The following is a 26,306-nucleotide window of genomic DNA, read 5'->3' as shown; positions in this document are numbered from 1 at the left end:
GGATAAATTTGTATGGTTTTTTGGTCATGAATATAATTATGACTAAAATTAATTAGTAAAAAGTATGCACTTCCGCTTATTGAGGAAGTTAGGGGTGTGTTTTCAATTAAAATTCTATGAATATCATTATCATTAATATTTATCAACTGCCTCAATCCGCTTGCTATTTTAGGAATAATAGCCTGAGAAACTACAAATTGACTTTGCTTGGCCTAATGCGGACCCTTTTTTATCGTGCAGGACCAGGTATGAAGCAGAGGTTGAAAGGTTTGTTTGGTAGTGACAAAGGTTCGACAGTGGATCTGGGGGCAGAGCTGAAAAAGCTTATGTTCACTGTGGACAAGAAGCCAGCGCTTATATCCGACGATCCAGCCAAGTTCATTATGGTGATGTCCATCCTCACAAACTACGAGAAACAGGTGAGAACAGTTTTCGATTTCAGGCTACATGTAACTGTGTGTGCCGTTGGATCTTGTAAACTATAAGTCAGTGCTCTACTAACTTTTCATGTCAAAATGTCTTGACAATGTAGTGTTTGAGAGGACAAAACAAAAAATGAAAGGTCGTAAGGACAAACCATAATACACATTACTTGTTCAAAGAGTATACACGCACCTTGCATCTTAGCTGCCTTCTACTTCATACTCTATATAGCCAAGTTAAGTTTCAAAGTTTCAAAGTTTTCTACGATCTACTTATCAACAGTCTTTGTAGAAACTGCTCTTATTTATAGATGCGCTATACTATCAGTAGTAGAGCTACAAGTATCATGACTGGCACAAGTACTCATTTTTCTAGCTGCTTAATACGTTTCACCACGTGGCAGGACAATTTTACCGGGCATGCGCATATCCGAGGTTACACAATTGCAATTTTTGTCCGGAAATTGTCCGGTGACAGCGATTACTTTGTAGAGGTCACCTTGGGCAGACCAATAGTGGCTGTAATTACCATAGTACATGTACGCGGCTGGTGTCTTGCCTGTTCCTACATGGACTTCGTACTTGTAAGCATGTAAATTGTTACTGGTTTTGATTTTCCCTTAGGCAAAAGAGGACGGTAATCACACCACGGTCAAAGAAACTCTGAAGAAGATAAAACCACATATAGACGAGCTATTTTACAAGGACCTTCCCTTCTACCTAGTATTTGCCTATCGTCTTCACATCCGATCCACCTTTTACCAGTGTGAAGAGATGGGACCATTTATCATAGCGTGCTTGAATAAGATTGAGAGCTTACAAATCCAACAGCTAGCCCAGACAATAAACGACTTCGCTAAAAGGTGACTCGATCTTTATGGTTATTTTTTAGTTGGCACTGGCCTGTTAACTTTACACTTCGTTCGTTTTTTAGGGGAGACTTTGAAGTAATGTGTGGCACTACAAAGGAGGAAGAAAGTGTGGGCATGTTCTGGTTCATGGAGTGTGCTTGTCAGGCGTTGTCGGAGGTCTCTCAAAATCTAAACAACCGAGCCTCTGTTCAGAGTCAGAGTCAAGGACCTGCAACCAACGTGAGACCGGTCCATCCCAACTTCTGCTACACTAGAATGATGTGGTGTAAGTACAATGATCATGTATGTGAATGTATGCAAGGATCGATATACATGCTGAGTTGCAACACGTACGCTATATTTGCGAATATATGACATAATTATGTTCCAGCTAGCTAGTGCAGCTATGTCTGTACCAATAATTAAACCATGCACGTATTCTAAAAATGTGTATGCTCATGCAGTTTTTCACTCACCTTACAGTATAGTATTACTGACTTGTGCTTCTCTGTACAGCTAGTATGTACATGTATACAAGAAATGTATTTGTGAATTAAAAATAATGGTAACTTTACCGCTCCAATTAACAATTATGTACATGTACCTTTAATAATTATGTACCTCCATGCAGTGTCAATGGCTCTCAAGTTTCACTGTGAGCGGACCCAAATTACCAGATCAACCCCCCGACTTTGGTATGACAGGTTTATCAACTACCATCCTCGTATCGTCCTCACCGACGCTATGATCAGAGATTTGGTGGATGGATTGGATTTTGGACGTCTCCTATATCTACCAAAGGAGGTTCATTTCAGTTTTCATCACATGACAGATTTAGTTGTGTCAGAAAGATGCATTCGACCGTTCAAACATATTCGGTGAGTTTAAACACCTTTAGAATTGAGGACCGATTAGCACACTTGGTAATTTATAGCCAAGTTAGTTTAGCAGTCGATTCAAAGCAATCTTCACCTGTTGTTCAAACTGCTTCAGTCTTTATAAGTCAATTGGAACCAAGACGAATATAGATACATGTAGGCTATAATTATAGCTTAAGTTGCTCACTGTATTGTACATGAGAATTAAGTAGATCTTAGATCTTTCTTCTTCCATATATACTATAGGTATGGTTTTAATTTACAGATACTACGGTCTATTAGTTGCGTAGGAGCCTGATTGTAGGGGCTCAGAATCGGATACCATACAGTGTAAATGTGTATAACATATGTTTTCTATTTGCAGGCACTTTCTTCGCTCCATGGAGCAGTTTCTTGAGACAGAGGATGAACTGTTCCACATACTCACTCAGATCAGGGCCACGTACACCTCCAAGATAAAGGAACCAGGTTTCTCTATGTCCAACGTCAGCCTTCTTGGAACACTGGCTGACACCATCACTGAGGTACATGTAGGAAAACCTGGCGATACTTGTAGGGGATGGGGTGGGGGAAATTTCCCTTCCCAGTAGAAAAGTAGCTATTTGCATGCTTGTTGACTGCAGGTACCATGTCTGATGTGTACTGTTAGATTAAGTATATACAATTACGGCCGTGTTCTATGGATCTTAAAGTATAACCCACATTTTAAGGCCAAATTTTATTTCAATGCTAGTATCATAATTATACAGTTTATCTGGGAATACATTGTGTTGTTGTCTTGCTGATGGAGTTTATACATGTATATACATGTTTACGTCATTGTTCAGTTCAGTCAGATCAACTAATTTTCAACACGCAGGCTCTCAATTTTCTAGACTTCTTGTTGGGTGTCTGGGACAAACGCAAGTTCAGAGATGTGTCTATCGACTCTGAGTGTACCAACTGGCTGCAGCTGCTCCTGGGGTTGGTGGAAATCACTCGGGACCACTCCCACACACTTCTCAACAGTTTTTTCAGGAAAAATGGCGTCTGCAAAAAGTATCGAAGACTCATTGTCAAACAAGTACGTATATTGTCCATAATTATTAACAATTAAATAGAAAAGCAGCTATATACGGTTCACGTGCAATAAAATATTGAATGTCTGGATCGACTACATGTATTAGATAAGTACAACTTGAGGCCTAGCCACACGAGGAATACGGTAAAGCTGACTGTGTGTGTGTTAACAGTTGCAATGCGACGAAAGCTATAACAGCTTCCATATAATTATACAGGCTTCTATAGCCACATTCTCTTGGGTTACAATTTGTGGATTTTAAAACTATGCAAAACTTCCCGAGAGGCAATTAGCACAGCGCAGCTTGCATCATTCCTTCACGATTATGTTATTGTATCTTCTCACTTATCCCAGGTTCTTGATACCACTCACCAACACTTCGACAAACTGAGTATTCAACAATTCTTCACTCTGTACAAGGCCTTCAGAATCTGGCCCAACAAGGTAGCCATAATGGTATTTTGATTGTTTGATGATCACTGAGTCCTTGTTTATATTTTGGTATAAATCTAGCTCCAGGAGAAAATTGTTAGCTCCATTGTAGGCACCATAATTATATAATTATAGACATGCAATAAATGTTCCCCTTTTGCTTCCAGTTTCTTGGTGAGTACTTGGAATCGTACAACGTTCCTATAAACACCAAGATCAACGACGGTACGTGCAAAGAATTTTTTGGAGAGGTGGTGGATAGGTTTCCCGCTGCACATGAGCACTACTATCTTCTCGGCTTCCTCATGAAGATTTCTGAGCGTTATCGTGAAGATAACTGTGCAATGAACTTTGTCCTGGACCTCGTTAAACTGGGAGTGCCAAAGTTGCTCGGAGGTGTGTTATTCAGGAGACCAAGTATATGGTCGGTTATTCCTAAGGAGAATCTACATGTATAACATGTATAGCTGCTTAGGAACCTTAGTTTCTCAGAGCCTATAGATATTATATATACATGTATAATTATTGCCTCTACTTAATGACTATAATTATGTGCATTCAAGTTCGGTTTACCCAGTCTACATATATCCCTTTTCATGCCTGCAGCACCTGATCAGGGAAGCTCTGAAGACGCTGACATTGAACGAGCTATGGAGATACAGAAGAAGTTCACCGTCATGCTCAGAAACTACATACGTGGGAACGCCCTCAAGCAAACCATTCTCCAGCAGATGACCGAGATACTGGTATGTGCACTCGTTTCATTACATTCTATGTTCAATTATGGCTGTATTATATAAGGTGCATCCGAATTTGGAAACTTGCTTCGGCTGGGTAATTAACAAGATTGGTGGGATATTGTCTATCATGTACATGCAATATATAGTTGAAACTATCATGTAACACCTATTTCTTGCTCAGAATGCCATCTCTGATGAGAGGGACGAGTTCCAACAGCTCATTCTGAGAGTCCTCTATCAAGAAGTGATCCCTGAGTTCAAGGTTCTTCAAGACCTTGAGTCCAACACCGAAACAACCGGTCGAATGTTCAGAGCCATCATTAAGTACTCCATTGACTACCTCTGCAAGTCACTCAGCTGGCTGCAAGCTCTCACAGCTAAACAAACCTTTTGTTGGGGACTTGTTGCTTCCTCTTCATCTCGTGTGCATGTGACTGCTGAGAATTTTGATTGGCTCCACAACTATTCGTATGTGATATCTGAGCTGGGAAAGCTGTTTAATACCTACTGCACTGGGAAGAAGCTCTCTGAAAATCAAAGTGTGATCGTTAACAGTCTCCCTAGTGACATCGCTATGAGTCGTTGCGATGATGTCACACGGTATATAATATAGCTCTGTATTTTTTTTATTTGCATGTGCGCATGCATGTATGACTCTTCATGCATGCTGGGTTAGTCTAGCCTCGGGCCTTTCCCCTTCCCTGCGGCTTGGAATCGAGTATAGGGTTCGTCATGCATGTATAGTCATAATTTATTAATAATTATACGTACACGCAATTTTATTGAAGATGTAGAATGCTATTCGGTCCCCCTACAGTATAATATAATATGTCCTGTTACGGACTCATTGTTAAACCATGCACTAGTCTACTGCACAGCTAATACAGCTAGTATGATTCATTGGTTATATTACATGTAACAATGTCAACTTATGTACATTGCTGCTAACATGCATAATTATGTATATATATCTATACCTGCAGTTACTTTGAATGGATTAGCACAATTCAAGGCATCTTTCAAACCTGGAAAAGAAAATTGGAATCTCATGATGTTAACTATGACGAGATCCTGACGTATGCCTCCTGCCACATTGAGATAGAGAGGCTCTGCCAAACACTGTGCTCCACAATTCTCATCATAGACTTCCAAATAATCCAGACAGTAAAGAACACTTTTCTGACAGATTTTGAGCTGTTGAATGCCTACCTCCTCCGTTACATACCACAACATCCTGATGCAAAGTGGTGTAACTTTCTCGTCATTTTGAAAGAGTATGGAGTGACCCTCCCACAACACCTCCTCACACCTATTGAGAGATACGTTGTCTTCCCTGACGATAAGAGCAGATCAAAAGACGAGCTTCTCAAACATCCTGTTCCAGCAGGGACACACGGTCAGTTCCAACCCGGCAGCAATGAGTTATCGCTTCGTCTAACCAATGAGTTCACTCTAAAAGAACTTTCTGAAATGATACAAGGAATAGGAGAATTTCAAGATACCCTAATTGAACATATGGATATGCTCATCTTTTTCAAGCTAAACCACAGCGTAATGTTTGACAAGTACCTCCGAGTGGAGATTGGGCAAGCTATCGATTCGGAAACAGAACAAGCCAAACTACAATCTGTCTTTGAACCCCCTAGTCTATCAATGTTCAAATTCTCTTCTCCTCGAAGTATGTTCTTGTCTTCGGCAAAACCAAAGAAAAAGAAAGAAGGTGTGTCAGTTGATATGTTGCAGAAATCACTCCAGAACACAAGTGAATTGCTCATGAAGATTATGAGGGGAGAGGCTGCTTATGCTGACATCATTGCACAGGGTAAACTGGACCTTGAAACCCTCGATATAGAAAATGAATTCACAACTCTCAAAAGCTACTTCTTGACCTTGAATATCACTCAGTCAGAATCTGAAGGGCTCGCTGGTGTTCGAAGTTTACTAGAACTGTTCCAATACACCAAGCACATACAGAAGATACAAGATGCATGTGAGCAGTATCATTTGGATGGGTGTCTGCAAGACTCAGAGCTGGAAGTAATTAAATTCCTCGTCAGAGATGTCGAATCCGAAGGCAACCGCTCGAAGTTAACCCCAATCGACGCCAGTCAGAGAATGGAGCGAATCAAAACACTTCTCTGTCTTGCACCTGATCCTAATTCCAAAGTGAAACCTCGAGATAATTGCTTGGAAGTTTTCCCTGCAGTAGCTAACAGTGCTGAGTTTTATCAATTTATTCGAGACAAACAATTTTACGGACAGAAGGGACAGATCACTTTCCATCAGCAGTACCAGCTAATCACGGCTCAGTTGCAGCATGAGGAGTACGATGAATCTGTTCTGAACCATCTTCTGGCAGCCTTCAATGTCATGACGCCATTCTTGGACCAGAAGCAGAGTTTCAAGGAGCTTATGACCAAAGTAACTCGTCTTGATACGACCATTGGGCTAAAGCAGCTGGAGACTGTCAACAGCAACATCACCCTCATTAGACTCTGGTTCTCAAGAGCTGAGGTGAGCGATAGAAGACTTGCACATGCATGTGTACTTTTGTGTACATGTGTATATACACTTGTATATTATACATTTGGTTTAATTTCTTATAGCACATGCATATACCTCTGTACACACTGTATCTACCTGGTGTTGGCTAGTGTTTGTGTCAGTCTGTATAATACATGTACTATGCTCACACATGAACAGGGAGACACCCTCCAGAACGTTGCCATGGAACTAGACAAAGTCATGGATACTGGTTACTACTCATTCAAACTACCCACGGACGGAGAGGCTCAAATGACCCTAGAGTACATACCCTCCAGTATTCAAACCTCGAACACTTTCGAAGAGGGTGTAGATGGCGGAACGACTGTCCGTAGTCGTTCATCCTCCTCCCAGATCTCTAAACTAGAGACACAGACTAGTGACTTGGAACGGGGTATGAGTAAGAGGTCCAAACCGGAGCAGTGGAACTCAGAGCAAATTGGTGACTTTGTGCGTAAGCTTGGCTTTATGGACACTGAGAGAGAAGGAGGAGAGAAGATCAAGCACTTCCGACATATTAGCTCCGTGAGTATGATACTTTATCATGGGGATAATCGTCATTACATGCATGTGCATACCGTATACTTGAATGGTCATTTTATTGAATTTATGTCATTCCCCAGATTGCCTACCGACTACTGGAGTTGTACGGACAACTGAAAGACCTCGGAAACCCTCTCTACTTTAAGGGCACAGCGGAACCACTCTTCTGTGACGTTGAACGTACCACTGCAGACTATCGAGTGAGAGAAACAGAGGTCAATCTTGAGAGCTGGAAGAAACGAGTTACTGAGCTACGAAGTAACTACGACTGGTTGCTGTTTTTTAGCATACAGAAGATTCTGAGATTGTACAAACTGGTGTCCGTGTGTGAGGGACGACATGAGCAGCTACACGAGATTGTGGCTGAGATAAGCTTCCTCTGTCAAAATGACGAGGCAACCAGGCAGAACTTGAAGCAACGCGTGAAGGTAGGTTCATGTGTGTATTTGTTGTTATTGGAAGACTGGTTCACCATGCATGCACATGCTATAATGTACCCGTGCATGTAAGTGTACTTCACACACTCTAAACTTTGTTAACACTTTCAGTTTGCTTTTACTACGAGTGTGTGTCTCATAATATTGAAATTGTATGTGTTATATTGCATTATGAGTTATCACATTTTTATTGCAGAAAGAGTTGATAAACTGCCAGAAAGATGTACAGAATGAAGAGCCTCCGATGCACACCATTGGTCAATTCCTTGATGTTCTATTCTACGAGCACCCCCTCCCCAGACGCTCTGACTCCGCCCCCCTCCTCCGAACTCGTAGCCTCACAAGTTTCTCCCTCTCCCACGACTTCACTCAGCTGCTCCACTACTGTCCTCGCTACTCACAGAGTCAGCTGATTCAGATGCTTATCGGGATATGCTCTGGAGTGCCTGAGGCATTCGAGGTGTTTCGTTGTCGGGCATCTACAACCGAAGATGAGCTCACACTGTTCTTGAAGAGGGCTGCCAGACACTCACTACGCTCTATTGTGTTGGAGGTCAACAAACTGCCCTTCAAACTACAGGAGGTGAGTACACTGCGGAACATGTAGTGGTGGTGCTTCATACATAATTATATGTACCTAAAATTGTGTATCCTGTGTGTGTACGCATGCCTTTGTAGAATTTAATGGTATATACATTATAGTTAAATTACCAATCCACCCCCTCCGTACAGAGTCTAATGCAGCTGCACCTGCTAGTGCAGACCACGCAGGGCCAGGAGGATAATCCCGAGGAACTGACCACTCTTGCTGCCGCTCGTGCTTCTCCTTGCATCCACTTCATTGAGACTGAGCCCTCAGTGCTCAGAGACGTTCCCTGGATACAACTTAGGGAGCACAAAGTAATTAGCCGTTATGTAACCTTCCTATTAAAGCCTAAAACAATTTTTGAATCTCCATTTGTCACTGTCCCTTCACTTAAGGCCCCTAACCATTAGTAGCACCCTTGTTAAATGGCTTAGTTACCTCAAATTTTGAGTCTCAAGCAGTGGATAAAAATAGCTTGGCACTATGTAGCCTCCTATATATGCAGAATTACATGTAGCAATGCTCTCACTTTACAGTGGCCAATTTGAAACTGTTGCTACAATAAGAAACCCATTAATACTTCCAGGAACCCACTGTGACCTTTGAGGATGCACAGAAAGTGTGCCATGCTCGAGTGCTACTACCGGAAGACTATACGTGCATACAGCTGGTGGTGGGGGCAGCAGGTGAGAGAAGTGTTCACATTATGTAAGAAACACACTCAATACAGAACATGATGATCGCTAAAATTATTTTATCGTTGCCCTATAATTTCGTGCAGTTTCATGTATATAGATAGCCAGCCTCCTTCACAAGGCCTAAAAAAGGAGGCCTGCTACTGAATGCTGCGCATGCGCAAAATTATTGGATAATTTCCCCGTAATGTTTCCCATTAAACTGAAATTTACCCGAAAAATATCCTGAATGAAAGCACCACAGGTGCTGATGCCAAAGCTAGATAACATAAAGCTACTATAATAGCTTACACATGATGAACATTTTTTCAATTTGCTGCATGCAAACTCAAAAAGAGTGGGTAATGATCGACCGTGATTGTTGTTAAAAACGATCGATGCCAAAGTTCAAGTAATGGCTGCCATCAGCAGAGCCTTGCAGCTCTCTTCTCACTCTTGGCAGCTACCAATAGCTAGCGTTTTAGTGCAGAGCTAACTACTAAGTAGAGTAGCAACACTCGGTAAACAAGTTTGGCTACGTGCTGTTCTGAAAAGGCTGCAATGGCATTCCAAGTAAGCAAAACTAGGTATAACTCGAGAACAAAGCATTATTTTGCAAATCCACGAATGAAAACATGACTAGAAGCCTATGGAAACTCTTACTTGTACTTCATTGATCCTTGAGCAGCTGTACGTAGCAGTCTACACAGACACACACACAAACACACTACCGTATACCTCGCTTGCGCATGCGCACCGAGGCATAATAACATAATTTTATGCAGACAAAGTAAAGTCATACACAGAGCTATATAGCTAGCTAGAGACCTGTAGTGCTGTACGTTTGGTTACAGTAGCTATTTCTTTCTGATAGAGTCTACATGTAGGCTTTCACTAAGGTTAGTATCAGATGGGCGTGGCCTGTCCATATAGGCTATTGCAGCCTTCCTTCCGTTCAGAGGATTGTCATCCACACTGTTGCAGGCTGTGAGTCTTTTGTTAGCATATAGAAGGCTAAGGCTATCTATTAGAATGCTATCACACGGGCTAGAAACCTTCACAATCGAACTTCTATCTACTTTCTTCAATCCACTTCTGTTTGTTGTGACGTCATTGTTTTACTGAGCATTATACGATGACATCCGAAGTCCCCAGTGTCTGAGGATTATGTGGCGCATGCGAATACAGTCGATACCAGGCCCATCTTCAGTGCGGCCAGGAATCGAGGCTAATATATAGGGTTCCTAACTGAGTTTTTCCATTGATGAATTTGTCTGTTTGAGCAGGTGATGGTAAGACGCATTACATTAAGGAACAGCTGGAGAATAGCGATGCCCAGCTGACCATCGCCGTGAACGAGGCCTTCACTCCCCTCAAGGCCATCACAAAGCTGTGCAGTCTCCCCATCAATGTGTGGAGGGCAGCTATCTTCTTCAACTTTACGATGCTCTCTCCAGGGGTACGTGAGATACATACGTTTCTACATGTACATGTATGTCCCTCCATGTAATTTTAGTCCCTTTTCTTTGAACTATATATAATCCCTTAAGAACTGGGATTTAAAATTTGTTCCGTACGCAAGGCTTGCAAGTGTGTACCGTATATCTTCAGACAGCAAAAAATAATTATTTTGGAAATTGTCCGGGTATAATTGGAACAGATTTTTATAGAGCATGCAAAGTGTCCGGAATAATTAGGCAGCTGCATGCGAGCTAGCTAAGTTTAATAGAACAGTGTGCGACTGAATAGTTGCACTAGCTATCTAAAACTAGCTCTCAAAGCTGTCTAACTGTAGCACTCTAAGTCTTACTTGCCGTCTATCAACTTTTCAAGGGTATTGTCCGGATATTTAAAACAAATGTAATATTAAAGCACTGGAGTGTCCGTTGTATTAGAACAGCGAAAATTGCCCAAAAGAGTGTCCGGGGTAATTAGAAGTGTCCGATAAATTAGAAGATATACGGTATATATCTACATATATATATAATTATATACAAGTAGGTCTGCATGTATAATGTATCTATATATAGACGTGTATATAAAAGAATTTACTTAAAATGTGGCCTGTCTCAATCTCGCAAACGTTCATACTACATGTACATGTACTGTTTGTGTTATCCCCAGGACTTAGTAGACGAGAGCGAGTGGGGGCGGTACAATCAGCTGATGGAGGTGATTGGTTGGTTCTTCTTTGACCTGCTCATCCTTGGTTATGTGGAAGACCCAGTCACTGGAAAATCTTTCCGAGTACCTGGTGGACTTCAGTGGGCCATCTATATCGAGGTGAATATACACAAGGAAAAGTATTTATATGGATACTTTTATGATAGGGAACCTTAATTGTTATTGTACGTGTAGCGATTCTGCTGGTATGTATTTTTGTCACAAACCGCAGTATACTAGCTGTCATGGTTTCTCTGCTCTCATGCAAAGGAATGAATAGCTGGCTCTGTGGCTTAGTTGGTTAAAGTGCCTGTCTAGTAAACAGGAGATCACCGGTTCAAATCCGGTCAGGGCCTGTTTTTACTATACATACAAACAAGTTAAAGCACCTGCCACACTGTAGGTTCCGTCCAGAGAAAAAAACATGAGTCCCGGAGAAGCACTCAAACAGTTTCGAGAGGAGGTGCCGACGCTGGGGTTGCTAGGCAAACAGCACCTTATCCGCTCAGATAAGCCGTACAGTGTGGACGATGATGTGCAGCTGGTGTGCAAGTATCTGCAGGCATACGAGAAGGGAATGAAAGAGAAAGGGACTAAAGGCATCGACAGGCTCTACCGAGAAAGTGAGGAGATGCTTATGTAATTAACCCGAGGCGTACCACGGTTTATAGTAGTCGAACAGTGCATGCTTGCCACTTACTTTTAGTATAGTCGGTTAGTACGTGTGTATTCTGAGTCTGCTCACTTCGATGTTTGCGTTTACAGGATCGATAGCCCCAACACAACAAGTTATTAGTTTTAATTGTGACAGATTTTCAGAAAAGCTTCGTTGTCGAATAAAAATGAGCAAAAGCGAAATCACAAACAACGAAATACATCTACGTATATAAACTAGCTAGCTAACGTGGCTTTGATACCACGTGGAGCCTATCCATGTATATGCATGTGCTAATATTCTGTTGTGAAATGTCATTCTCAGTCCTTAATTGGTAGCCCCGAATGTGGGGTGATGTGCTTGACAGTCACCTTTTTGCACTTATAAATAACCCGACTATAAAACGCCGGGTGTTCGGCACTTAAATAGTTGTTGGTGTTAGTTTTGCTTGTAACAAAGGAGGGCGATCTATCACTGTGGCACTATATAACTGTTAACACGTAGCCTTGGGGGACCATGCTGTTTATGTGTTTGTGCCTACTATACTAAACAGTCAAGCTCTCTCAGAAATATTGGCACACAATTGACACTGAGTTTAAATGTTTTACTCGTTGCAATTCATACCAGTGTTGTATTTATTGTTGCCCTGTGCCCTCAGGCGGTAGCCTGGTTAAGTTCAGCAAGGACCCCGACCTCCTCCCTCACCAGTGCCAGGAGCTACTTCGGGTGTACATGCCCGAACACATCCGCTCCACCAAGATCACTCAGAGACTATTTGTCAAGTATGTCGTTGGCTATGAAGTATAAATTGTACACCTAGTAGGAGGTGGTGTGTTAGAATTGTAATTATTACTTGTAAGTTAATCATAGAAGATCCTTCTTTTTAGGGCTACTAATGTATGTACGTGTATATTGTTATTACCTCACATATATAAGCTGTAAATGTGTTATATCTTCTAATTCACTATTCGTTAGCTTCTCTCTTACATGTAGTGTGACCCCCTCCACACCCTGCACTGTAGGTACATGAAGCGTCGCTGTGAGTTCCTCGACAGTCTTCCAGCATTCAACTACAACACAGGGGGTGGGGAGTATCTGGTTAACGAGCATGGGCAGAAGGTGCTTACCATCACCCAGCAACTCGGCTCCACCCTCATGAGAACTATGCTTAAGGAGGTCAGCGATTTCTGTGACCCCAAGATTAAAGACAATTGGTCAATGGAACCCCATCAACAGGTGAGAACCTCCACTACGCCGATACATGTACCGTATTACTACATGTTTTGTGAGTAAACTATCTTTGATCCTCGTAAAAATATAGTAATGCAGTACTGTACTTATAATTAAAATATCCCCATTCCAGTTGATCTACGACTACAAGGATTGTGGATCGAGTTTTGGGCTCATCTCTCTTCATCCCGAGCAGCTGCCGGAGCCAGAGAAGGAGGCGTTCAGAAAGATTGGTATCAAGATACCATCCATGACGTAAGAGCTTGTGCTGTACATGTACGTGCATGATAGTAGTGCAGTGTACATTAACTAATGAACCGAAAATTGTATAAGCTAAGCGAGGTAGAGCTACGTAGTACTTATTCCCCTTTAATGCTCTTATGCTTATATACCCCTATCACTGACCCTCCTGTAGAGATCTGTTCTCCCGAGACATACTGGATGGTCTTCTCTCTCGAGCTCTCAACATTCAGCTGGAGAACAATCGTTTGGTGGCCATCGATGACTCCGCCTATGTCCTCACCCTCGACTACACCATAAAGATGCTCAATATCCATGAGCGCTACGAATGTGGCGTTCCGGTGATTATCGAAGGGGAGACAGGGGTAGGCAAGACAGCTCTGATTGAGATGCTGTCAAAGTTGTGGAACCAGTCGCTGCTGCTAGAGTGGAAGAAACAACGAGACAGGGTGGTGGAGTTCTTCGTACGCACAATGGGAGAGATATCCATTGGAGCCTCAGAGAGCTATACGGTTAGATATCTGCATGACCATACAAAAACATGGTTCCCACAAGTTGTGTAACATGAATGTACCTCGTTAAACACTGCGATTTCTATGGAGATTGTACAAGCCTCAAATTAATTGTACGATACAAAAGTATGAGATATGATATCTGCTTGATGTAATAATATCCCATAATGCATAAATAGTATCCCGCATTAATTTTGTAGCACTGTGGTATATACATAAGCTTGTATAGTCCATCACAAAGAGCAGCAATTGATAGCTAGAAACTTGCCATGCCGCCATTGGGAAGCTTAGCTCACCTCGCTGCCACTGCCACTGTTCTTTATTCACTGTACACACGTGGCCACATACATGTAACAACCTTGTAAATTGAATCATACAACAGGTGTATGCATGTATAAACATTTTACAACCACGGATGTAACAGCTATATATACAACCCCAAAACAACATTCTAATACCCTTGTATTTTCTGTATAGATCTTCTTGGTGGTGGTGGTTTGCATTAATATATTCATTGTACGCACATAATAATCACAAGGACACTTGCAATCCATATTTTTCAAAAAAGAATGTATATAGAATATTTGACATTCAGAATTTCTCCTCTGTGTAATACATGTACACTGTACATGTATAATTGAAATGTGTCCACAGTATTAAGATAAATCACCGTTTCATCCATTATTGGCTTCCCCCTCCTCAGGTATGTGTCCAGACTGTTCAGTCGATGAGTGCCGGGCAGTACGTGAGTGAAGACAAGTTGATTGTGCTCTGTGAACTGTGTGACGGAACCCACCGCCAGCTGTTTGTTGAGGCTCAGTCTTACCTCACCCCAATGAGAAATGATCCAGTAGTGGCCCAGCTTACGCTCAAGGGTACACAGCACAAATGCAAGGTCTCACTTGAGCAGCTGTTCCTTGAAGCTGACAAGCAGAAGACACCAGAGGTATAAATATACTATACATGTACCTATAAATTATTATTATAATTATAACAGACACATTTGAAGAATACGGTTTTAAACTTTATCTATGTAACAGTTTGAACTGTTCAACAAAGGCCACTTCTCTAACCATTTATTTGATACCTGAGGTGTTTGGCCTCTGTGCATGTATACAGCCCTGGTGTTGTCTGGTCTCTGAAGGTGATTGCATGTTTGTGTACATGTAAATACGCACAAAACGTTATATACAGCAATCATACCTGTACAGTGTGCTGTTTCATGCACATTATACAAATGGTTACCTTTCAGTGCAAAACTGTATATTTGAGAATACTACATGTAGGTTATTTGTGTTTATATTAGTCTGCCCAAGGGTGGCCACAAACAGGTGTAAAGGGTGTTGGGACTGTTCAATGTATTGATTCCTCTATACAGGCAACTGCCATGCTTCTCCACGCTGTTCTATGTGCCCGAATCAAGCCCACCTTCCACAAGATCAACGTTCATGCTGCCATGACACCCTCAGACATACAGGAGCATTTTAAACCTGTGTTCGACCAAGCAAGAGAACTTAGCGACGCCTACAACAAGAGCAAAGAGAGAGCATACAAAAAAGACTCTGTAGACGAAACTGATTTCATTGATGTCAACTCACCGTTAGCAAGCCATAGAAGGTCTTCGACCGGAAAGAGGGCATTAATATCTGTTATGACAACTCTTGTCCCTGGCATGGGACATAGTGTGGAGGAAGAAGAAACCAGCAGCAAGAATTTCACTCATAGGATGCCATCCGTCACCGTAAGTCACCAGCGTGTCTCTGGAGCGTGTCTCTGGTCTCACTTAATTCTCAACCAAAGTATTCATAACACAATTAAGCCAACGAAAAGGTTATAGAGTTGGGCGTGTCCTGATCGAATGCAACTGCATAGCGTACTTATATACGTAGTACCTGACATATGGGGGGGGGGGGCACAATGATACTACAATGCTAAATTATAACAATATCTCCCTCACCCTCTATATTATTATGATTACTTTATTTTGAAGGCAAGAAAGTTTTAGCTAGATACAACATATATATCACTATACGACAAGTGACCTGCATGCACTTAATTACTTATTCAGGTGTTTCTGGATGAGGTGAACACTTCCTCTTGTGTGGGTCTGTTCAAGGAGATCATTGTGGACAGGACCTTCGACGGAGAGGTGGGAAAATAATCATTACATCAATTGGTTGCGTGTGCGCGTGTGCGCGTGTGCGCGTGTGCGCGTGTGCGCGTGTGCATGTATGCATGTGTGTGTGTGTGTGCGTGCGTGCGCAATGTGTACTAGACTATCAAGTTACTGCTTGAGTTGTAATCTTATAATGCTCTTCTGTTTTATTACAGCCAATTCCTGAGAACGTTTTCATAGTGGCTGCGTGTAACCCTCACCGTGGCAACAGCATGGCATCATTAGGTGTGGAGGGTGGCTCCGAAAAGGAGAAGGACAAGTGGGTGAGAGGGACGTACTATGTTCGCAAGCTACACCCCACTCTCCGATTTCTCATGTGGGACTACGGCTCTCTGGATGAACATCAGGAGAAGGAGTACATTAACACCAAGATGAAGATGCTCAACAAGGACATGTCCAACCCTGAGGTGAGCCAAACATTGAGTGCATGCTCAGTTATAGTATGCACAACTACTGTTGATTCTGTAATCTAAACGATAATGTTGTCTTTGGTTCTCATCAAAAAGAATACCTCTTCCATGTACATTTATATACATACATGCACCATTGTGTATATACAGCACTGCATGCTTTAGTTATACATGCATGTATCAGATAAAATGTTTAAATCCCAATACATGTACTTGTTAGAAAATAATAATTATATAGTCTTTTTTGCATATATACATGCATGTGTATGCTATATAATACCTAAATTATCTCACCCCCCAAAACTTTTTTCTCAATTGCAGGTGGCCAGTCTAACTGAGTTGATCGTGGGTAGTCAGAACAGAATGAGGCATTACGCTTTCCAACAGATATGTGCCAGCATGAGGGGGGCAACTGAGTCCGTCAAGTACTTGGCTCGTATTTCCTCTCGTAGCTGTGTCAGTCAGAGGGACATTCAGCGCGTCTTTACTCTCTACCAATGGTTTATGAAGATCTACAACAAACTGAAACCGCATGATCGCTCAGACGGACCGAGACCGTACATTTGTCGGGACTATAGTCGCCGAGCAGTGTTAGTAGCCATGGGTATAGTGTACTATATGAGGCTCAACAACCAATACCGTCAAGAGTACACACAGTTTCTCGATAATGAGTTTCGCCTTCCAAATGAGGTCACTTTTACCGAAGCTTTTGAGCAGGAGCTCGATTGGTATATTCGACTGGTTGAGTTGCCTAAAGGGATCGCACGCACAAGAGCTCTCAAGGAGAATATCTTTGCTACCATTGTGTGTACAGTCACGCACACTCCCCTCATTATTGTTGGTGCTCCTGGGTCTTCAAAAACACTTTCTTTCAACCAGACCATTGCAAATTTGAAAGGGGCCGAGTCTCGACAGAAGATCTTCCGTGATACAACGATTTTTCACTCACTCGATCCCCACTACTACCAGTGCTCTCGACGTACAACGTCCAATGAAATCCAGACTGTGTTTTCCCGGGCAATCAACCGCCAAAGAAGCCACGCTCAATTCAACCTGCCGATCTACTGTGTGGTGTTTATGGACGAGGCAGGCCTTCCGGAGGAGAGCCATGAATCATTGAAGGTCCTCCATTACCATCTTGACAAACAAGAAGTTTCCTTTGTGGCTATCACCAACCATGTCTTGGATGCTGCAAAAACCAACAGAGCTATCAGTTTATTCCGACCCGAGGCTTCCAATGATGACCTTCACACACTAGCTAAAGGATGCTTCTGTTCAAATCCAAGTAACCCTCCACCCGAGTTGGAAGTGGACCTCAATCAAGTTGTCCAGTTGTGTTATCCATACTCTACTCTGATGGAAGGTAAAGGGTTTGCACGATTTTACGGACTTCGAGATTTCATCCAGTTTGTAAACTATTTGCGTCGTAAACGAGATGATAGCCAATCCATCAGCCCTCAAATAGTCATGCAAGCTCTTGAGAGAAACTTCAATGGCTCTGAAGATTTTGACAAAATATCCGGGAAGTTTTTAGGAAGTAACTTGGCTAAAGTAAAACGTAGAGGTATTTTGGAGATCCTACAAGCCAGCTTGGCGGACAGACCACAAGAGAAGCAGGACTTGAGTGAGAACGAAGTGAGATACAAACTTATTATCGACCCCTCTGAGGATGACTCATTAGTTCGTCTCCTTTTCACCTTCGGCATTCTCAAAAGAGATAATACTCGAATCTTTGTATGCAGCAACTTCCCGGCCGATGGACAGCTGCAGAAGATTAACACGATTGCCGCTATTCGTCACTCGGCCATTGAAGGTCACACTGTAGTCATGAGTCAGACTGACGATATTCACGAGAGTTTCTATGACCTATTTAATCAGAGATTCCGAAGAATTGATGATCTCAATAAAGGCCCTCGCTATTACACTAACATTGCCATTGGTGCCCATCTCCGACCATCCAGGGTTCATCCCAACTTTCAGTGTGTGGTGGTGGTTAAGAAGTCTGAGGTAGTCAATACCCCAGCCCCTTTTCTGAACCGATTTGAGAAGTACCTCATCACTCACGTAACGATGCTGGAGACAGCTCTCAATCTCATGCCACCCAGTATTGCATCCATCATCAAAGCAGCCATGGCGAAAGTGGGTTTGATAGAATTTAAATCGCTAATTGTGTGTTTCTCATGTTACATAAGTATGGCATTGCTCTCAGTTAACATAATTAATTGCTACTTTAACCAAAAATGTACTGTCTGAAAGTGTAGCATTCTGTTAAGTTTCCTGCTTTTGCAAACAACTTTTCGTTAGATCGAGTTTGATATACCTAGCCACCTCGCACTGTAATAGATTGTACCAAGAGTCCATAATATAGAGAGAGAGTATCGAACCAAAGCCTTGCCTTGCATCAGATGTATTCGGAAAGTAATATGACCTCCTGTCTGAAACGAGATCAATTAACGACAATTTGGCAAGTGCATGGCGGTTCCAGGCACTCGGATTGGTCTGTTACCAAAGGAAGTCACGTTATTTTCCGATGCAAGCAAGGCTTCGTTTGATACTCTCTCTTTTGGGCTCTTGGTTGTAGGACTCTTGGTTATACGTATCCACCTTCGAAAGTAAATGTTTTCTCCCCATTACACAGGTCCAAGAGTTCATAGAGCTTGTTTCCGGCTCAGACAGTCTGTACGGGTTGTGCCCGGACACACTCAACTCTCTCGTTCTTTCTCTCCTTCCTGCTGTTGATCACACCTACCCTGAGATTGGAGAGCTGAGTTTGGTGGACAATTCTCGAGACATACGCTTCTACATCCTCCAAGAGATTGTTCAGGCCCTCAGGGAGTGTACAGGACTCTTCGTACCCAAGGTGGGAGGGATACACTACAGACAGTATATAGTTTATAAGCAGCTCAATGTACATGTATATAAGCTTAGTCGACCTGGTACTGCATGCGCTTAAAATGTAGCACAAACCTTGACACATGTACAATAAGTACAAGCTATAACCTTTTTATATGCTAAATTTAAGAGGCATACGATATATCCTTATATCCTTTTTTGCAGTACACTGAAGAGGATTTCAAACTGGACGTCGACGCCGTGTTTGAGCTCGTACTACAAGATCCAAAGTTCAAAGGTCTCATGCAGGACATGACTCACGATGCAGCTGCCCTGGCCATCCCTGAGGCCATAAATGTGCTCCACAAATCCGTAGCCCCTGATCGAGGGGAGCACCTGGATGTTACCCCCGAGGGCTGTCTAGTGATTGCACTGCTACAGCAATGGCTAGTCCGTTTCTTGACCAAGAGGCTCATGCAGATGATGACTTCAGAGGCGCTCATTTTGCACAGGAACAAACTTCCCTTCTCTTATTTAAAGAACTACCTCAATTTCCACACTCATTTCAGCCTGTCTAACCTCGTGGAGAGCTACCATCAAGCTGTGGAGTCCACTGGACAGTGAGTAACAGAATCTGCATGTACATGTATGACATAATTATAAGGCCTCATCCCAATATTATAACATTTACCAAGCTTCTCTATGCAGTGAATAGAATAGTGGACCTCTGATTAAGTACTGTATAGCGGGTAATTTTCATGGGGTAAAAATTTCGTTCAATTCGATTTTTGTGACTAAAAATTTCGTTTGACTTCATTGCATGCGTTCCAGTAAGTCACGCCTAAAAACATGGGGGAAAATTTTGTGGAAGTCAGCTTGCCCACGAAGATTACCCACTATACGGTAGTGTAAGTATACAACATGTATATAGGTGCACCCCCCCCCCCCCCCCCTCTTCCCGTTAATTCAGTGCACGATTTGAATTTTGAGTAGCTGGTTAATCGTGCTGGTTTGTTCAACCCTTTTTTCATGGCCAGCTTACGTATACAGGGTGTCATACAGGGGGGGGAAAGGGGGGATATCCCCCCCCCTTTTTTGCTGACTGAGGGTCCATAGCTGGCAATTTTACATACTATAAGGGCATTGAAATAACAGTTGACCTTTTTTTTAGCAAAATTTTCTTATTTCCCCCCTCTACTTCAAAATTCTGTATGACACCCTGGTATATACAGTATTGAATATGACTAGCTCAGGCAGATCTACATGCAGGTGTGTGGGTAACTGCATGTTAATTATGTACAGATTATAGTACATACATGTTATGACATACTTACTTCACCACATTACAGGGACCCATCGACGTGCCGCAGTGCTACCAAGGTCCTCTGCTACACCCGCTCCTCCCCCCTCATCCACCAGCTGCCAGCCGAGTTCCCCTGCCCATCTCTCGGCAATAAAATGGAGACCAGAGCTCGTGAAGTACTCGAGAAATTTATCTTCTCAGAAACCAACAAACTTGTGATGTACAAACTATCGAGTATTCTCTCTCAGACAACTATCCAGGACTTTATTAGGAACTTCTTAGACTCCGAAACAGCGGAGGTGTGCTTGCTCGTTGTGAACATGCATGAGACCACTAAAGAGATTGTTAATCACGTTCGTATCATGATTGAAGAAGCCGAAACTCTATCAACTAGACGGACGACCAAGATGTTTGTGATGCTACTTCACTTCCCACCTTCTCAGTTTTACCAGCCTTGCTATCCCTCCCTGTTCCTGAAGGGATGGGACCACTGTTACCTGGATACCATTGCTCACAGTACCGTACAAGGAGTCATTAACATTAGAGACTGGTTCTGGCAGTGCTGTTTCCCTAACCAACCCTCTCAACTGGAAGAAGACACTCTGCTGAAAGCACTACTTGGTATCTTGCCACAGTCTATATCGGTACTAGCCGCACGTGTGTTCTTTGGCTCGAGGCAAAACGGCTCTTTCAATTCCACAATGAATGGTCTAGAACGTTCTAAGGCTCTCAATGAGCTCCTGTTAAAGAAGGGACATGGCGGGATAACGGTCGGTCAAGTCCTTTGTGAGAAGTTTCGAGCGTATTGGAAGCCAAGTGTCATGGCCGAACACCTGGAGAAGGCAGCCATCTTCTCAAAAAACAGAGAATCCACACTCAACATAACTGAGTCAATTCAGACAAGCTTCAAGAGTCTGTTTTTGGATTTCCTCGTTTACATGATTTCAAGAATCAACGAAAACTACAATATTGACATCATTTTTGACTTTGACTGCTCTGAAGCTGTTCAAGACGTCTTCCTGGAGGTTCTGAGAGTGTTCCCGACTCCGAAGCTCTCTAAAGTCTCTCTTCTCAGCAACAGCCTACCACAACTAAAGCCACTGGTTTACACACCAAAGTTTCCCTTCTTTCGAATTGTATGCAATATAATGGAAAAGGTTGTTGAGCAGAGTAGGGAAGAGGCTAACGTGAAACTGGACATACTCAGTGACATAACTACACCCCCTGAAAGCTCCCTAGATCGGGCTGTGAGGTCCATCATGACCCCTCAGGATATTCTGGGTACTCTACAGCAAGCCATCTCCAACAGGATTACTGAGAAAATGGAGGTGAATGATAAGGATAATTAAATGGGTACATGAGGTTGTGGTAATGTAGTGCGTTTATACCGTATAGCAGGTAAGTTTCGTTGGTGCAAATTTTCGGACGAAATATTTTTTATTTTCGTACAGCTCATAGTGACGTTGAACCTATTTCAGTAGAATAATTTTCAATATGAAATGTACGAAAATTTTCACCATACGAAAATAGCCCGCTATATATACGGTGCATACATGAATACTTATTTTAGATTACTAAAGATGTACGCTCATAATTATGCAAAAATATTATGTACATTTGTACTTTTAGTATTGGATGGTGTGTCCTACGTATATGTACATGTATAATTATGTTACAGACTGAGTATTTAAATTGTATATATATTTCTGCTGTACAGGGCTCCACAAGCAAGCAGGTACTGGGGCTTGTTGCCAGGGCCATGTCTGGTGATGTGGAGCTGTGGACCAGATACTTCAACGACTTTGTCCTGCACAAGCTTCGACTCGACTCTGAAGACTCGGCAGGTGGCATTGCTCAGCAGATGCTGTACACGTTCATGAGCCAGCTGCATTCGTTGGAGGCTTTGGAGAGGATTATCAATCTCCATGCCTACCTCCATGTGTACCAGCTGGACCTGGCCAAGTTGGCGTCCATTCTCAGGCCTCTCAACAAACTGCATAAGGTATTGTGGCAGGATGATTAATGGCCTCCTCACTTGAATCCTTTTTATGGGTGTAAAATTGACCCGAAAAACGTGATCGTGTTTATCCGCTGTAATGTTGTTAGATTGATTTTTCACCTACACAACATGCACACTGTCACAAACAGTCAACAAGTGTCACACACACACACACACACACACACACACAGCTCCATAAAGACACGCCCAGCATACAGGCCAGCGTCCTCACACCCGTCACGCCAGTTTCCCCCTCACGCAAGCTTCTCTCCATCGTCCAACAAAACCAACTCCCTTTTGGCTCACCAGAACACCTCGCTACGTTTGTGGTTACCACTCTCTTTGACGCTTTGGCCGGCTTCCTCTATACCAAAGAGAAGTCACGAATAGATGTAAACGACAGCATGATGATCTGGCACAATGTGTACAGGTAGGTGGTATTGTTACACTCCCGGGTAGAGTATAATAGTGTAATTTACAGTTTCCCTTAACTAGGCACTATAAACATACATGTAGCACATCCCAGTGATCTTAAACTGTTTCTATTGGCCGAGTACACACACTAGTTCCACAACTTTTTTCGTACATGGCAACAAGCTGAAGCATTATGTTAGTAAAAGTTGCAGCCTGGAATCATGATGCATATCTGAGCATTGATTTGTACGCCAGCAAAACAAAACCACAATTGAATATAGTAATACATGTAACTCTTATACATTTCCTACAGAGATGTGATGACCCTGCCCAACCTCAAGCAGTACATCTACTCAGCACTGGGGGTGGGAGGCACAGAGATAGGGGAGATCGAGGGACGTCTCAATATCATGCAGACCACTTTCCTCACGCTACAGATCAGCCCAGACCTGAATCAAGATGAGAAGGCCGTAATGAATGGACAGGACGTCTTCAGGGCTCTGTTTACCAGGCACTTTGATGAAAACGTGGAGGCAAGTTGTGTTGAGCCTTGTGTGACTTTATTTCAGCAGTCTCAAATGGTTGGGCTCAGTTTTATCTTTTTCCCTATAATAATTATGTCTATTTAGTGAAAGTCCTGACTTTGTTAGTTGTGACAGTTTTCAGACAGCATGTCAGCATTAGTCTATCTTTTCACTACACTGTTGCTATTTCTAACAATATACTTCCCTACCCCCTCAGATGAAGACTCAATGCCCACGGTTACGTGCAGTGGTGCATGTGCCCTTAGAGGTGACATCTCCAACGGGCATGTCCCTGAACTTTAACTCTATGCCAAGTCGGAGTGATGCCTCACGAGTCCTCCTCGAGGGTCTGTTTGCTCATTTCTTCTCCCCCGAGAGAGGGCATTATCACTCGGACGATATCCGTTGGTTCCTGGAACTGGCCAATTGTCAGAAGGAGTGGGGGAGTGGTCAACTCGAGGAGAGGTGTGGTGTTCTATCAGCTGACTTGTCTGACGACCTTGTGACACAGCTGGAACAGAGCTTTATGCCTGGCCTCACTGATGTAAGGATACATGTATATATTTGTTAACTTTATGGATACAGAGTTGCTACCAACTGTACCTCTTCTGCCTTTATCGTTGCTAGAGTTAGATTCAAATATAAATTTGGCTTCACGAAACCTCGGGTCTTCTCTTGTAGCTCAATGCTCTAGACTTAAGTTATGGACAGTCAAAGTTATAAATGTGCGCCAAGACTTGAACAGTGTTTGTTTATCTCTCCTTGGCAGATTCCTGATGGCGTAACGAGCATGAACATATTCAAGCTGTACCTGGGCCAGATTCTTGGACAGTGTGACTCTCGCTCAGACAGTACAACTGACAGTGGCCCCCTACAGCTGTATTACCAGCACCCCCGCAGTGAGATAGGAGCTGTGCTCACCAGTCGCCCTGAGCTGGGGCCTCCGGGACCATTCATACCAAAGTTTTATAAAGAGTGCACCTTCATCAATGTTAAGTCAAGCACTGAGGTAGGTCAGTCTGAGTAGTGCCAGGTATATGTATGTATGGGTCTCATGCATGGTAGCCAGGGGGCACGGAAGAACCTGTAAGCCTGCTCTATCTACTGCTGTTTTTGCTTGTGTTTGGGACTTACGTATTCCCATGACCCTTTACCCACATGTAAGGATCAATAAACTAGAAAACCAAAATACCACTTGTCACATTCACCTTTATAATGTAGAAAACCAAATACCACTTGTCACATTTTATGTGTATGACCCTTTACCAGCTTTTCTGGTAAAGAGTCAACAATCTAGAAAATTGAATATTATACCTGTCCCTTATATCAAACTTTTGCTGTTATGTTTATGTGTGTTGGTACATGTACACGCACACATGCAGGATATAATGAATGATGTTTCCAAATCCCCCTTCCCTGTAGAACCCCTGCATGCAGCAGCCACTGGCCCACCTCTATTTCCTCACTGTGCTGGAGCACCTGATGAGCAAGCCATACAAACTGTCAGGGCTTGTTCGAATGGCCACGAGTATAAACACTCTTTGCATCTCCCAACCTACCAGTGATGCATCCAAGGCCGTGCTCTACATAGAGCTACAGGCTGTCACACAAGTCATAGCCCAGCAGCTGGCATTGCACCTTGACCCCTCTGAGTCAACGAAGCTTGGTGAAGTTGTGAATATCATCAAGGAGCTAAACCAGTTGATGGATGACGATATCACGGGAGGTGGTCCTGAGGGGGGTCATGGGATGGTGGTCGCACTACACCTGTTCAAACTGCTTAAGAGCTCCCGGAAATTCACAGACCTCTTTAAGAAGAAGTATGACAGTGTCCTTAAGGGGATCAATTGCCTGGAGCCATTCTATTGGCAGCTGCAGGTGTGTAATACATGTATATTCCCTAGCTGTGTGTAAACGTTGTATTCGCAATACTATATAGGCTACTTTACGTGTACTTTGTTACCCTCTACAGGCTTCCTCCGTGTCATATGCTCATTACTTGCCATTCATGATGCCAAGCGCTGATGGAGAGATGGCAACCATATTTAATCAGGTTCTCAAGATCATGGCGTCTATTCACAAGAGTGGGAATATTGAAGCCCTGAAAAACTTGGCTACTGAATGGTGAGAGTGTAGTGCATACACACACTATACATTATCAGGAGTGCATGTTCAACATTATACATTTACATGTGCATAAAATTAAAGTGTTTGTGACGTACTGAGACAAACGAATTTTTATATGGTGTATATAGTAGTCACTTACTCCCCTTTATGTACTCCTGATATCTCAAATGGAGGCTTCACAAACTATGTACAGAAAGAGTGTCACCGCTCTAAAAACATACGTACAGCTAGTATACAGTAGTTACGTACATAATGTTCAGTATTTGATTCCCATCTCCATGCATTCACCACAGTGCCCACTCATCAAAGAGGAGTCCCAAAGTGCCAGCTGCCCAGCACACTGATAAGAGGAATACCTTCAGAATGATGGTGTGGCTGGTAGCCTACTACGAGTACTACTGCAAAAAGGCAAGTCTTTCGTGTACATGTACATGTAGCAGTCTTGTTGGAAAACAGTCTTTCTCTGGCCTGCAATGATACATGTAACAAACATTTTTCTGGCTTCATAATTATGTGTGTACGTACAATAAAGACCTATGCGAACGTCCTTTATT

The 26,306-nt window shown here is 42.7% G+C and overlaps 1 protein-coding gene and 1 non-coding gene across 2 annotated transcripts in view; both read left to right on the top strand.

Moving 5' to 3' along the window:
- The window catches only part of LOC135341051 (uncharacterized), a 42,455-nt gene that overhangs the window by 5,909 nt on the left and 10,240 nt on the right, over positions 1–26,306 (top strand). The window contains exons 5-43 of the mRNA XM_064537517.1: positions 241–419; positions 1,047–1,285; positions 1,357–1,559; positions 1,905–2,151; positions 2,516–2,675; positions 3,011–3,214; positions 3,566–3,655; positions 3,811–4,039; positions 4,250–4,389; positions 4,565–4,983; positions 5,367–6,897; positions 7,087–7,452; positions 7,551–7,898; positions 8,104–8,490; positions 8,640–8,807; positions 9,080–9,179; positions 10,454–10,626; positions 11,292–11,450; positions 11,734–11,953; positions 12,644–12,767; positions 13,008–13,221; positions 13,349–13,470; positions 13,631–13,967; positions 14,671–14,913; positions 15,346–15,708; positions 16,036–16,116; positions 16,299–16,550; positions 16,875–18,692; positions 19,192–19,413; positions 19,611–20,005; positions 20,735–22,016; positions 22,406–22,690; positions 22,879–23,117; positions 23,415–23,634; positions 23,843–24,169; positions 24,395–24,634; positions 25,048–25,503; positions 25,598–25,749; positions 26,046–26,160. Of these exons, the coding sequence (XP_064393587.1) occupies positions 241–419; positions 1,047–1,285; positions 1,357–1,559; positions 1,905–2,151; positions 2,516–2,675; positions 3,011–3,214; positions 3,566–3,655; positions 3,811–4,039; positions 4,250–4,389; positions 4,565–4,983; positions 5,367–6,897; positions 7,087–7,452; positions 7,551–7,898; positions 8,104–8,490; positions 8,640–8,807; positions 9,080–9,179; positions 10,454–10,626; positions 11,292–11,450; positions 11,734–11,953; positions 12,644–12,767; positions 13,008–13,221; positions 13,349–13,470; positions 13,631–13,967; positions 14,671–14,913; positions 15,346–15,708; positions 16,036–16,116; positions 16,299–16,550; positions 16,875–18,692; positions 19,192–19,413; positions 19,611–20,005; positions 20,735–22,016; positions 22,406–22,690; positions 22,879–23,117; positions 23,415–23,634; positions 23,843–24,169; positions 24,395–24,634; positions 25,048–25,503; positions 25,598–25,749; positions 26,046–26,160 (13,049 nt within the window). The remainder of the gene's footprint in view (positions 1–240; positions 420–1,046; positions 1,286–1,356; positions 1,560–1,904; positions 2,152–2,515; positions 2,676–3,010; positions 3,215–3,565; positions 3,656–3,810; positions 4,040–4,249; positions 4,390–4,564; positions 4,984–5,366; positions 6,898–7,086; positions 7,453–7,550; positions 7,899–8,103; positions 8,491–8,639; positions 8,808–9,079; positions 9,180–10,453; positions 10,627–11,291; positions 11,451–11,733; positions 11,954–12,643; positions 12,768–13,007; positions 13,222–13,348; positions 13,471–13,630; positions 13,968–14,670; positions 14,914–15,345; positions 15,709–16,035; positions 16,117–16,298; positions 16,551–16,874; positions 18,693–19,191; positions 19,414–19,610; positions 20,006–20,734; positions 22,017–22,405; positions 22,691–22,878; positions 23,118–23,414; positions 23,635–23,842; positions 24,170–24,394; positions 24,635–25,047; positions 25,504–25,597; positions 25,750–26,045; positions 26,161–26,306) is intronic.
- Positions 11,613–11,686, top strand: Trnat-agu (transfer RNA threonine (anticodon AGU)). Its single transcript has one exon. It is a non-coding gene; the product is annotated as a tRNA-Thr (tRNA).

The sequence above is a fragment of the Halichondria panicea genome, chromosome 9, assembly GCF_963675165.1.
Source record: "Halichondria panicea chromosome 9, odHalPani1.1, whole genome shotgun sequence".
Taxonomy (NCBI): Eukaryota; Metazoa; Porifera; class Demospongiae; order Suberitida; family Halichondriidae; genus Halichondria; species Halichondria panicea.
Note: the sequence above shows the minus strand (reverse complement) of the source record. Positions and strands in the feature narration are given on the sequence as shown.